General features: G+C 34.3%; 1 protein-coding gene across 1 annotated transcript in view; it reads right to left on the reverse strand.

The window, feature by feature from the left end:
- The window catches only part of HPSE2 (heparanase 2 (inactive)), a 268,280-nt gene extending 256,770 nt beyond the window's left edge, over positions 1-11,510 (reverse strand). Inside the window, exons 1-2 of the mRNA XM_007456244.1 lie at positions 11,472-11,510; positions 10,629-10,830 (exon numbers count right to left, since the gene is read on the reverse strand). Of these exons, the coding sequence (XP_007456306.1) occupies positions 10,629-10,830; positions 11,472-11,510 (241 nt within the window). The remainder of the gene's footprint in view (positions 1-10,628; positions 10,831-11,471) is intronic.
- Positions 11,511-15,003: the final 3,493 nt, after the last annotated feature.

Consider the following 15,003-nt stretch of genomic DNA (forward strand, 5'->3'; position numbering starts at 1 on the left):
GCCGCTGAGCCTGCGCGTCTGGAGCCTGTGCTCCGCAATGGGAGAGGCCACAACAGTGAGAGGCCCCCCGCCCCCCAAAACAAAAAAAAAAAAAAAAAAAAAAAAAAAAAACTATGACACTGTATTGTTGGAGTTGGACTTAATAAAGATGTAATACTTAGAATAATAATAGCACAAAGGAGGGGGAAATGGAGTCTTATTGGAGCAGTTTCTACAGTTACCTGGAATTAAGTTAGTGTTACCCTGAAGTAGATTGTAATGAGTTAAGATGTATTATAATAAGAAACTACTAAGAAAATAACTAAAACAAAACAAAAAAATTAAAATGGTACCTTAGACAATATCCCTTTTGAATGAAAAGACAGTAAAGGAGAAACAGAGGAATAAAAAAAATGAAATATATAGAAAATTGCAAGATGTCAGATGTCAGTTCATATCAACAATTACATTAAATGTAAAATGTAAAAACTCCAATTAAAAGTAGAAATTATCAGGCTAAATAAAAAAATAAGATCCAATTAGAGAGATTTTAAAGTCATTTTAAAGTCAAAGAGAAGAGTGAAAGTTAAAAGGATTAAAAAAGATATGCCATGCAAATGATAAACATAAGGGAGCTGGGATGACTATACTAATACAAAGTAGACTTTAAGACAAAAATGTTACTAGAGACAATGTGGGGCATTTTATAATGATAAAAGGGCCAATTTATCAGGAAGATATAACAGTTACAAACATATACATACCAACAACAGAACACCAAAATAAGTGAAACAAAACTAACAAAACTGAAAATAAAAATAGAAAATTCAATAATAACAGAAAGAGACTTCAATACCACATTCTCAATAATGAATAGAATGACTAGAAAGAAAATCAGTAAGGATATACAAAACTTGAGTAACATCATCAGCTAACTTGACCTGATTGAATTATCTATTAGAACACTGCACCCAACACATTCTTTTCTAATGCATATAGAATATGCTTCAGGATAGACCATCTATGCTAGGCCATAAAACAAGTCTTGTATATTGAAAAGGATTAACTCATATAATGTATGTGCCCTGACCACAACAAAATTAAATTGGAATTCAACAACAGAAAGTAATTTGAGAAATCTATAAGTATTTGGAAATCAAACAAATAATCCATGAATCAAAGAATAAATCACAAGGGGAATTATAAAATATTTTCAATGAAATGAAAATGAAACTATAATATATAAAAATGTATGGGATGACACCAAAGTCACAATCCATGAGAGAAATAATTAAGAAACTGGATTTCATTAACATTAAAAACTTCTGCTTTGCAAAAGACAATGTCAAGAGAATAGAAGACAAGCTATAGACTGGGAGAAAATACTTGCAAAATACATATCTAATAAAGGACTGCTATCTAAAATATACAAAGAACTTAAAACTTAATAAGAAAACAAACAACCTGACTAAAAAATGGGCTAAAGAACTTAACAGATACCTTACCAAAGAAGATATACAGATGACAAACAAGTATATGAAAAGATGCTCTACTTTATATGTCATCAGGGAAATGCAAATTAAAACAACAATGAAATACCACTCTATACCTATTAGAATGGCTAAAATTTGTAACACTAACAATACCAAATAGAAGCTAGAATGTGGAGGAACATAACTCTCATTTATTGCTGATGGGAATGCAAAATGATATGGTTGCTTTGGAAGTTTGGTGGTTTCTTACAAAACAAAACATACTCTTACCATAGAATCTAGCAATCATGCTCCTTGTTTTTACCCAAAGGAGATGAAAACTTATGTCCTCACTTTGTCTGCACATGGATTTATGGCATCTGTATTCACAAGTCCCAAAACTTGGAAGCAAGTAAGATATTCTTCAGTAAGTGAATGGATAAACAAACTGGTACATCCACACAATGGAATAATTTTCAGCACTTAAAAGAGATGAGCCATCAAGCTATGAAAAGACATGGAGGAAACTTAAATGTCTTTCACTAAGTGAAAGAAGCCAATCTTAAAACGCTATATACTATATGATTCCAACTATATGATATTCTGGAAAAGGAAAAAATTATGGAGATTGTAAAAAGATCAGTGGTTGCCAAGGATTAGGGAGAGGAGGGAGGAATGAATAGGTGGAGCACAGAGGATTTTTAGGGCAGTAAATACTATACATGATACTATAATGATGGATACCTGTCATTATACATTTGTCCAAACCCATAGTATGTGCTCACCAAAAGTGAACCATAATGTGAACCATAAATTCTGGATGATTATGATGTACAACGTAGGTTCATCAATTGTAACAAATATACCTCTCTGTGAGGGATGTTGATAGTGGGGGAGGCTGTGCACATGTCGGGCAGGGGATATATGAGAAATCTCTACACCTTCTCAATTTTGCTGTGAACCTAAAACCGCTCTACAAAATAAAGGGTATTAAAAAAAAATTAAACCATCAGACAAAGAGACCTAGGTATGCACACACAGAGGGAAGGCCATGTGAGGACACAGTGAGCCAAGAAGCCAAGAAGAGAGACCTCAGAAAAAAAAAAGATCTGCTGATAACTATATGTTAGACTTCTAGCTTTTTTTTTGTTGTTTAGGAAAAAAAACCCAATGCTTACAGGGAAATTTACAGCCTTAGACTCCTATATTATTAAAGAAGATCTCAAATCAATCATCTAAGCTTCTATCTTAAGAAAGGAGAAAAAGAAGAGGGAGCTAAACCCAAAGTAAGAAGAAAAAATGAAATAATAAAAATTAGAGAAGAAACCAATGATATAAAAAAATGGAGAAAAACCAATTAAAGTAAAAGTTGGTTCTTTGAAAAGATCAACAAAATTGATATAACCTTTGGCTAGACTGACCAAAAAAAAAAAAAAAAAAGAGAGAAGACACAGATGACCAAAGTTAGGAATGAAAGAAACATCATTAAGGATCTCACAGTAATTAAAAGGATAAGCGACTACAACATTATGCCAATGTACAACTTTATGCCAAAAAGTTACACAATGTATATGAAATGAAAAAATTTTCAAGAAAGACACAAATTACTAAAACCAACTCAAAAAAAAATCTGAATAGGCCTATAACAACAAAAACATTTAATTAGTCATTATAATTATTTCCACAAAGGAAGCCCAGACTCAGATGGATTAATTGGTGAATTCTACAAAGTTTTTAAGGAAAAAATAATGCACAATTCTTCATAAACTCTTCCAGAAAATTGAGGAAGAGGGAACAATTCCCAACTTATTTTATGAGGTCAATATTCCCCTGATACCAAAGTCAAAGACATCACAAGAAAACTACAGATGAATATTTCTCATAAATATAGATTCAAAAATACCCAACAAAATATTTACTAACTGAAACCAGCAATATATAAAAAGTATTATAATATCATGACCAATTGGGATTTACACCAGGAATGCAAGGTTGATTTAATACCAACACCCAACTAATGTAAAATACCGTATTAACAGAATAAAAGACCAAAACCACATTATCATCTCAACAGATCAAAAAAATCAAACCAAAACAAAACAAAAAACCATTTGACAAAATCCAACTCCCATTCCTGATAAATACTCTCAACAAACTATGAATAGAAGGGAAATTCCTCAATCTGATAAACAGTATCTAAGAAAAATCTATATACTTACCAGTGAAATACTGAATGCTTAATGGCAAAATATCATACTTCATTGAAATACTGAATGTTTTCCCCCCTAAGACTGGGAACAAGTCAAGGATGTGTGCTCTCACCATTTATATTCAACATCTGTATTAGAGGTCCTACTCAGTGCAATCAGGCAAGGAAAATAATTTAGACATCTAAATTAGAAAGGAAGAAGTAAAACTGTCTTTATTCTTAGACAACATATCCTGTATATGGAAAATCCTAAAGAATTCACACAGGTAGGGGAAAATAAACAAGATCTAAAAATCAAGTTCAGCTAGATAAAAGATCAATATATAAAATCAATTCTAAATACTAGCAATGCACAATACAAAAATGAAATTAAATAATTCCATTTGTAATTGCATCAAAAAGAATAAAATACTTAGAATAAAGTTAATAAAAGAAGTGCTAAACTTGTACACTGAAGACTACAGAACATTGCTGAGAGAAATTAAAAATTAAATAAATGGGATGTAATCTATGCTCATGGATAGAAACAGTCAATATTATTGGGATGGCAATTTTCCCTAACTGATCTACAGATTCAATGTTCTCTGCTAAAATTCCAGCAGGCTTTATTGAGGAAATTTAACAAACTGACCCTAAAATTTACATGGAAATGCAAACACCTAGGAGAGCCAAAACAATTTTGAAAAGGAAGAATGGAGTTGGAGGACTTACATTTCCCAATTGCAAAACTCATTATAAAACCTGTAATCAAGACAATGTAAACAAAAACCATAGAGAATAGATTGGTGGTTACCAGAGGCAGGTGTGAGGGTGGCAAAATGGGTAAGGATGATCAAAAGATACAAACTTACCTTATAAAATAAATGTCACGGGGATGTAATGTACATCATGGTGATTATAGATAACGATACTGTATTGTATATTTGAAAGTTGCTAACAGAGTAGATCTTAAAAGTTTTCATCACAAGATAAAAGTATTTGTAACTATGTGAGGTGATGGATATTAACTGAACTTATGGTGATCATTTTGCAATAAATACATATATCAAAAAAAAAGATCATGGTGATCATTTTGCAATAAATACATATATCAAAAAAGAAAGACAATGTAGTCCTAGTATAGTAGTCCAAGAACAGACATACAGATCAGTGGAAAAGACTTGAGTCCAGAAATAAACACATTTGTGGTCAACTGATTTTTGACAAAAGTGTGACAAGAATTCAGTAAGGAAAGCATAATCTTTTAAACAAACAATGCTGGGACAATTTGATAGCCATATGCAAAAAGATGAATTTAGATTCTTACTTCTCCCCATACTCAAAAATTAACTCCTAATGGATCTTATGCCCAAATATAAGAGCAAAAACTACAAAGCTTTTAAAAGAAAAAATAGGAAAAAAATTTTGTGATCCTGGGTTAGGCAAAGATAATGATACCAAAAGCACAAGGAATAGAATAAAAAATTGATAAGCTGAACTTTATCAAAATTCAAAACATCTGAACTTCAAAAGATGCCATAAAGAAAATGATAAAATAAGCTATAGACTGGGAGAAAATATTTGCAAGTCATATGTTTGATAAAGATCTTGTATCCAGAATATATTTAAACCTCTTACAACTGAATAATATGATAACCCAATTAAAAAGGCAAAAGATTTGAGTAGACATTTCACCAAAGAAGATGTAAGAATGGCTGATAAGCACATGAAAAGATGCTCAGTATCACTTGTCATTAGGGAAGTGCTAATTAAAGCCATATTAATATACTACTTCAAAACCACTAAAATGGCTATAATCAAAAAAATAGACATGAACAAGTGTTTCCAACGATGTAGAGAAACTGTAATCCTCATTCATTGCTGGGGAAAATGTAAAACAGCTACTTTGAAAAGTAGTGTGGTAGTTTGTTTAAAAATGAACTTAAATTTACCATACAAACTAGCGACTCCACTCCTCTCCCAGGTATCTTCCTAAGAGAAATGAAAGTATATATCCACACACAGACTTGTACATGAATATTTACAGCAGCATTACTTATCACAGTCAAAAAGTAGAGACAATTCGGGCTTCCCTGGTGGCGCAGTGGTTGAGAGTCCACCTGCCAATGCAGGGGACACGGGTTCGTGTCCCGGTCCGGGAAGATCCCACATGCCGCAGAGCGGCTGGGCCCCTGAGCCATGGCCGCTGCGCTTGCGCGTCCGGAGCCTGTGCTCCACAACGGGAGAGACCACAACAGTGAGAGGCCTGTCTGTCATCTGGTGAATGGAAAAGCAAAATGCAAGATATATATGTATATATAGGTAGACAGATAGATATACATATAGATATATCTCTATGTAGATATATATACACACATATATATGAATATATATATTCATACATTGGAATACTATTCAGCAATTAAAAGGAATGAACTACTTTTACATGCTACAAAATGGATACACCTCAAAAACATGCTAAGTGAAGGAAGTCAGATGCAAAAGACTACATATTGTATGATTCCAGTTATATGAAATGTCCACAAAAGACAAATCTATAAAGACAAAAAGCAGATTAGTGTCTCCTGGGACTGGGAATGATTACAGAGACTGACTGAAAACTGGCATGAGGGATCTTTTTGGAGTTATGGAAATGTTCTAAAATTGGACCGTGGAGATGGTTGTACAAGTCTATAAAGTTACTAAATAGCATGAGAGTATTATGTAGATGGGAGTACGGGGAGAAAGAATAGAGAAGATAAAGGTGATGAAGGTGAGAAGCAGGCAGGGAGAGGGAAAGGAGAAAAGTAAGCAGGTAAAGAAACTATAAATGTTTTCTCATCTTCCCTTCTCTTTCCCCTTCTTCTCCTTCCCTAAGCATCAAACTCTCTCCAACAAAAATACAGTTCTCTAAAGCTATGGGCTATGATCTAGCCTCATAAACAACTGGAAGTGTGTCTGAACACAGTGGCTCAACCCTGTGTTTGGCCTTCACAAGACTATACCTGTTATATACACACAAATATACATAATAAAACTGTATAAATGGCTATACATAAATACACAAACACAGACTAAAAGCTTAATAAATATTGAGTTAATGAATGAATTAATAAAGCTGGGCTGTCAGAATCATCATCTCTAAGGGGCTAAGTTTTATAAGGTCATAATTTTGATTTTATGAAATTGCTCAGTAGATATTAGGTTCCAGGGAACTGATTCATATAACTAAAATCAAACAAGAATAATTGGTGAATGTATAGGTCAGGCATAGGTATAAATATATGACACTGATTCAGTAATTAATTACAGTGGCTTTTATTTGTTCTTAGAAGTGGGCAGATCAATTTGGGGAACACACCTAATTTGGGAAACAATTCATAATGTAGTGTTCAATTAGAGATGCTGCATTATCTTCAGAAAATTTTTGTTAAGGATAGTCCTCTATAGAACAAATACCATCTCTCCAGAGCAGAATTGGATTAAATTTCTTATTCTACACTTCCAAGATTTGAGTCTCGGCTTCAAAATTCCCCCCTGCTCTTCCTTACTTTAGATTCACCAATGATTAATAGAAATGCAAATAATTACAATCATCACCTAGTATTAATCAAATATAGGGTTTACAATTTATGACACTTAAGGAAACATTTTATATCTACAAAACATAGTTGTTAAAAATCTTGCATCAAGAAAGTCATTCTTTGACTTTGACATCCTAAACTTTCTTAATCTTCACCTCTTGATACTGGGTATATTTTGCTTTCATGGTCTGTAGCCCACACTATTCACTGATTTTAAAGGAGAAAAAAGTTTAGATAATTTAAACTTAAAAAAAGTTTAGTCACGTTAAGTTTAGATACTCCAGGAGAAACAACCAAAGAAATATCTACTTTAGTTTTTCCAATGCCAGATTTGCTCTAAAGATAAAGTACTTGTTAACAGGATGTGGGTATATGGGAGGATGAGAGAACTGACCAGTTCTATTGTCCCTCCCTAAATGTGTATATGATAGTTAAACTATTATGTCTGTCCAAAAAGATATGGTCACAAAAAAAGAAAATGGATAAAAGATTGGAGAAACAAGTCCAGGCCAGGAGGATGATCAGATAATTTTTGAGGGGCAAGGGCCTAAATATACAACACAGAATCGTTGTGAACAGAATACAATGGATATCTTAAGGGATATGATGCTAGCACAAGAAAAACTATCAGTAGTTGTAAAATGAATTAGAAGAATCAGCAAAATAAATCTTCAAACCCTAAAAGGTGTGTTTATTTAGGCAAACTGCTTATTTGTCATATCCAAAAATAGAAATGCAATTTTTAAAATAAAAGCAAGGGGGCAGGGAAACAGACCAACTCTAGTCTTCCTGACTACAGACTCAAAAACCATCTATATCTACCTTGATAGAAATGCTCACAGGAACATTACCAGATACTTTCTACCTTATTGAATTTTTAAATTCATAAATTTGGTTATTTTTCTATCGATTGCTATCTATATCCCTATCTATTTTCTTATCTATGATTGTGCATTTTCTCCTCCTCAAAAATGATTCTTTGTTTTTGTTAATCCTTGAAGATGGATTGATGATGATGGGAATCAAGTGTTGTGTGGCTAAGGTGACTAAACAACATTTTAAAAATGTAATTAGCTCCGTCTCTAAACTGTTTAGCATAATTTGGGGGAAGGATGGAAAGGGGCAGACTCTCAGTTATTTGGAACAGACATATATACAGAAAGATGCCTATATTCTCCCCACCCCCACCAAATCACGTCAGTTATACCAATTAAAGATTTATTTAATTTAATAAGCTCCCAAATTCAGAGATGCCACAAACCCTGGAGGAATTATTCCCATCAGTCATTTGTAAGTAAGTTTTAATTGCTTTGGGCTTATCTACAACCAGCTGAGATTCTTTTACAAACCAATTTTATTTAGAAATATTTTAGAAAGAAAACAAATGCTTTAGGCACAGCATGTATTCTCTAGCTCATCAGAGGCCCTACCACTCCTTACTGTCTTACACTGACCCGTTTTAAACATTACACCTAATTGGTCCCTCATGACAGATATAATGCCCTGTTTGGGGAATGCATTGTTTGAATTGTTTGAAGAATATTTTTCTGTGTTTGGAGAAAAGAGCTAAGCTGGGTGGAGTCTGACACTGGAGCAGGGTAAGGTTAGGTGGGGTAGTCATGAGTAGACAACATAAAATACCAAAGAATGTCAAGGAGCATGAAATAGAAGATACGACGGGGAGGGATCAGTAAATGGCTTTGTCTACTATGTAATAATTTTGCCTCGTTCTAAGCTGATCACATCACTCTTGCTCTTGTCCTAGAACGTATGATACCTAGACTGGTTGGGAAGATGAAAAATCTCAGGCTACCCTAGTTATGCCCCCTGTAACCAAATTATCTTCAGTTCAGCTCAAGTCTCCATTTGGTAGCTAACTCTCCCCCAATTTCCCCCACTCCAGGGAAGGAAGAGAGAGCTACATTCCAGTTAATGGTTAGTGATAGGAAAAAAGACACTTGTTCTTATAAGATCCTCATCCCTTGCTACCTTATGAGAACTTCAAATTCTAGAGTGGAGTGCATAAATACACACACGTGCTTGTGTATGTGTACACTGCCCCCCCAGCACACACACGGTGCTCCAAACAAATATGGGTTAGCTACAGATATACATGGCCATGGACAAAAATGTTATTATAAATTTGTAACAGTAATTTTAAGAGAATTCTTGGTTGTTTTGTTCTAAGGTTTACCAAAATGCCTTTTTACTAGGAATCAGAATATTTTCAAATTTATACTATCCATAATTTTAACTATAACCCATAGTAGTTGACTCAATAATATTAGAGACTCATGGAATCTACAGAATATCATATGTATCATACACACATATATATCACTAGGAAAAATAGTGTGATTTAGGAACATTGTGTGCTCAATGGAACATTGTTCCATGAAATGATAATAGGTCTCTCTCTCTCTCTCTCTCTCTCTCTCTCACACACACACACACACACACACACACTCCCCCCACACACACACACCCACACACAGTGCAATGATTAAACAGGATTGGCTACATAATCTGCAGGGCCCCATGCAAAATGAAAACATGGATCCCTTTATTTAAAAATTAAGATGGTGATAGCAGAGCATTAAACCAAGCATGGGTCTCTTCTAAGAATGAGATCCTATGTGACTGCACAGGTTGCATGCCCCTGAAACCAACCCAACCCTGGTTAAATGATTTAAGAAATACTGGGTTAAAAAAATGTTATACAGGGGCTTCCCTGGTGGTGCAGTAGTTGAGAGTCCGCCTGCCGATGCCGGGGACACGGGTTCGTGCCCCGGTCCGGGAAGATCCCACATGCCGCGGAGCAGCTGGGCCCGTGAGCCATGGCCACTGAGCCTGTGCGTCCGGAGCCTGTGCTCCGCAACGGGAGAGGCCACAACAGTGAGAGGCCCGCGTACCGCAAAAAAAAAAAAAAAAATGTTATACAGATTTTATTGCAACAGGACTTCTCAAGCCTTTTACATACTAATGTGCATTATGAACCTTCAAGAAGTACATATACTGTAGACCAGTTCCCAAATATACTTGACCAAACTCTTTTGAATTATTTTAAGGGTCATCTTGTAGGACCAGTGTTCTATAGAAGATTGTAAATTTCAGCTTAGGCTGAGCAGATAGGTTGTATCTGGTTTAATATCAATTTGTTAATCATAAATCACATTTGGCATTTCCCCTATATTTGGAATAAGGTAACTAGAGATAACTATAGATGCAAATGGTGGGCTTCACTAAATCTACTCTCCAACTGTTTGGTCTTTTACTATTTGGAAGGTCAACTCAGTGGTCAAACAACCCAAGTGTTTTCTGGGCCACTGTACTAGAGATGGTCTGAGCCATCTTACATTTTACCCTTTATCTTGTCAATTCAGAGGAAACAACATCCTTACTTACCATTACCCAGTTCCCAAGAAATGTTGTACTTTTTACTGGCGCTGTACTTCAACAGACTCAGGGCACTAGAACTGTTCCAGGAGTTATTGGGATTACGACGCAGTGCATTTAGAGCAAATATCAGGTGGAGTCCAGAGCAATCAGCAAAGTTATAAAGTTTGTCTAGAGACCTGGCTGGGAAGAAGCAGAGAAAGGCTTGTAACTTTCAAATCAACATCCCAACAAAAGGAAAATATTAGCTACTACAAAAAGCCTTTCTATGAGCTTCCTGCTAATAGGAATTACACAGAGGCTTCCAAAAGAGACTATTACCTTTTGGTTCAGGGTACATTTCAAGGTGATTTTCAAAAGCAGCACACACAACTCCAGATAAAGTTTGCAAATTGACAACCAAATCTAGTCTATAGTATATTTTATCTGTTAACAAAAAATTGAATTCTTAACATTTAGAAATGGGAAGATATCACAAACTAGTTAGATTTATAGTTTTTCTCAAAAAATCAGAAAATCTGGCACTGCTGGATCTGTATTCCTTTATGAAATGATAGGAATAGTGTCAGGAGACAAGGCCAGGAAACAATGACTGGCTGGGGAGTCAGAAAATAGCTCAACCTAGCAGCACTTCCAAAACAAATCTCACTCAATTTCACATTTCTAATATTTCTGAGAATGGAAATACCACAACTACTAATAGAAATATGTTCATTGTTAGGTTGATCCCAGATACCATGAATGCTATTTACCATATGTCCCATACCCATCCCATTCCTTCACGCCTATTGCCACCATTCTGGTTCTGGGTCTCATTTCCATTTGCATGAATTATTACAAGAATGTACTTGCCTGTCTGCCTCTAGATTCTTCCCAGATTGCCAGATTCATCTTCTCCCAATCAATTTCATTAGTTTCACTTATTCCTCAAAACCTTAGTGGGTCTGCAAGACCTTTGTTTCCTTTAGTTCAAGGCCCCTACAACTCAACTATAATTTTTCCCCAACTTCAGGTCTCTCTATTACTGTCAAAGAATTCTTTTCAGGTGTTATCCAGTTCTATTTATTATAGAATCCCCTGCCCCACTGGCCTTTGCTCTGATTATTCTCATTCGTCATGCCTTTTCTTTGTCTTTTAAACATATCCAGATTTTACTTGTCCTTTTATACAGTGTTTCACAAAATATGGATGACATGATTTTAAGTGGTATACAGATTGAAAAACAATTTTAGGTTAATAATTATGTACAGGAGTTCACATTATCTTAGTACTCATTATCCAAGTCCCTAGAGCAGGGTTTCTCAAATGGGATTCTGTGGAACACCATGTGGGGCTCTATAAGATATCATTAGGGGTTTCTGCAAAAGATGACACAGAGTGACCAAGCTGTCTCATAGCAGCTGTTATAGGTCTTTTAGTCCTACGAAGCAGGACCATGATCATTTGGTTGAATCCATTATCAGTTTCTGAAGTAGGATACACAGGGTTGCTGCCATTTTTATCTCCGTACATGTACAAGAAAGTGTTTTTTAAGAAGCATCAAGAAAAAGGACGGAAATTGTCTCATTTTAGTTGAAAATAAAATCCATGGGAACTTATCTCACATTAAACCCAGAATCAAGTAACTAAGCAACAACAAACAGCATAGTTTCACATTAAAGAAATAAACTTAATTATTAAAAGAAAAGGAAATAAACTTAATTATTTATTTTTAGTTCCAAAATAGCAATTAAAATTAAAATGCATTTTTAGGCCTATTAAAATGATCATGAAACCAACACATGTGTATACTGATCTTATAATTATCTACATAATCTGACCATGCCACTCAGTAAGAAAATGGTTTCTTTCAACGTCTCATAGAAAATGTTTTCTTAGGCTATAATTTTATTCATATTGCTTTGACATATAGTTTTAGTAACTTTACTATTCAATACTGTTAATTTATTTTCATATTGAAAACCACATTAACATAAATTCATAAACCTTATTTAAATAACCTAACAAGCCTACCTTTAGAAAAATTATATCCCATTTTGGCTTAAACCAGTTAATTAACAAAAACATATTATGTTTGCCTTATAATTTTTCAAATTCATAAAAAGGAAAAAAGGGATTAATTTCAAGAATGAAAGTTAGTTACTTGTTCTTTTCTTTTTTTCTAGAAAGGTTGTCTAAAAGGTCATTTTCAGTTTTAAATAGGAAGGAAAAAAAACTAAGCTTACAGCTTACCATATATCATGTACCATATCTCAACAGGATTTATATGATAGAAATTTGTGATGTTTTAGCCGTACTTGGGTAAGGCACCAAAAAATCAAGTAGAACATTTTTAAAAGAAAAATTGAAGTTTATTCTATCCATACCACTGACCTTTTTGGGGGAACCTACAAAAGAATAGGCTAAAATGTCAGCCAAACTAAACAGATTCTCAGGAAAATATCACTCTATTTAAAAGAGCATTGGCAATTATTATTGGATTATAATATCTACAACTAAATGATTACACTGACATACCATGAGCTTTATATATAATCTTTATCCAGAAGTTCCCTGAGACTTGAGAATATTTCAAGTGTCTCTCTGTTATAAAGTTTGAGAAGGCTGTCCTAGAGTTAAAGGATGCACAGGAAAATAAAAGTAATCCTAACACTAATATATTCACTGTTGAGCTGAGAACTGACTTAAACATTCCTTCCACTTGGCAATATCCTCACTAATCAAAGCAATGATGTTTTTAGTTTCTCCAATATAAGGCAAAGTCAGTACAAATTTGTTGCAAAGCCAAGTTGCAAATGTGAGAAAAAGACACAGGGTTTCGTGAGATCAATGAAAATAATGTTTGGTAATTGCTTAAATCACATGCAAATCCACTAGTAAGTAAGGATCTAGAAGAATTTTATCAGTTAACTGAACAAGAGAAAACTCACAAGAGTGATAATAAAACAGGTTGCTCAAAAAATAATTTTATTAAAAGATCATATGAGGTCTACTTTGATGTTTTTTAATACTTATGACTGTGCCACAAAAGTTAAATTATTTTATCAGAAAAATACTCAATATTCATTTAAATATCATTTTGTTCATTCAAATTGTTCATAGTTGCAATAACAGCTTATAATTTAAGTATAAAATGAAATACTTATTTTCATAATTTTTAGTTTTATTTATAAACTAAAACCCTAATCAAACTTTTACATCAAAATTTCATATGAATGATATTCTTTTTAGGTAGATTAATCCCCTTTAAGTGGCCTTTTTCTAGACCTAATTGTCTCCATATGATGAGGATTATCTGTGTTTGTTTCATATATAATAGAAAAATATATATCAAACACAAAAGCACATCAAACCTGTGATTTTATGGATTTGATGGTTTAAGACAAGGAAAATGGTATTTACCAAAAAAGTGTCAGTATAAAGAAAAATGTGGAAAAATAAGAATATAGACAGTTTGTTAATATGGCAAAACTTGAGAACTAGAGAGCTAGAAGTTTGGGAAATACTTTGTGAAGGATAAAGTTTAAGTCCCGCCTCCTCCATGAAGCCATTCCTCAGTGAACTCACCAATCCACCTACAGTGACCTCAGCCTTCTTTAAACTCAGGGTTTACACCATTTGTTGTCATCTGAGTGCCTTGTGACATTGTCTTACCTTGGGATTACCTCTTGATTTAGTCACTTCTCCAGAGTGAATGGCATGTTTACCCAGTTAAACTGTTAAGTTCCCTAAGGGTGGTACTGTATCTCATTATATCCTTCACAGCATCTATCAGAGAACAATTTCCTGCCTTAAAATCATGCTTAGGAGTTCACACAGTCCAAATCCTGTTTGTTGCATAAAAATGGTCTAGTAAGAAACTGAAAGTTCCCAATGAAAGATATGTATAATAATTATTATTGCTAGTTCAAGAAATATACCCTGAAGTTTATTTTAAAATGACATATATTTGAATATAGAGCATTCAGTAGATGCTCAACAAATGTAATCTTCCTTGTAACATCTCCTGTCAGGTTCCATCCAAGCAAGCAGATACTTAAAGATGACTTCTACTCTCTCCACCAGAGGGTGCCAATGCCTTTATATACTATAGTCAGGTTGTCTTGGCATCTCACAGGAACAGAACTTTAAGGAGTCTTGTCTAGCAGTCAATTAAAGATGAGGAGCTGGAGTCTTAGAGAGATGGAAGAGAGAGGCTTGGGAGTCATCTACATAGTGCTGAGAAAGTTGATGCTGTGAAAGTTCTTGAGAGTTTTGAAGGACAAAATGGTAGGACAAAACCTTAAGAAATGTCCACATATAAAGGTGAGGAAGGGGCTTGCTTCCCTGGTGGCGCAGTGGTTAAGAGTCCGCCTGCCGATGCAGGGGACACGGGTTCGTGCCC

Source organism: Lipotes vexillifer, unplaced genomic scaffold (genome assembly GCF_000442215.2).
Source record: "Lipotes vexillifer unplaced genomic scaffold, Lipotes_vexillifer_v1.1 scaffold184, whole genome shotgun sequence".
NCBI lineage: Eukaryota > Metazoa > Chordata > Mammalia > Artiodactyla > Lipotidae > Lipotes > Lipotes vexillifer.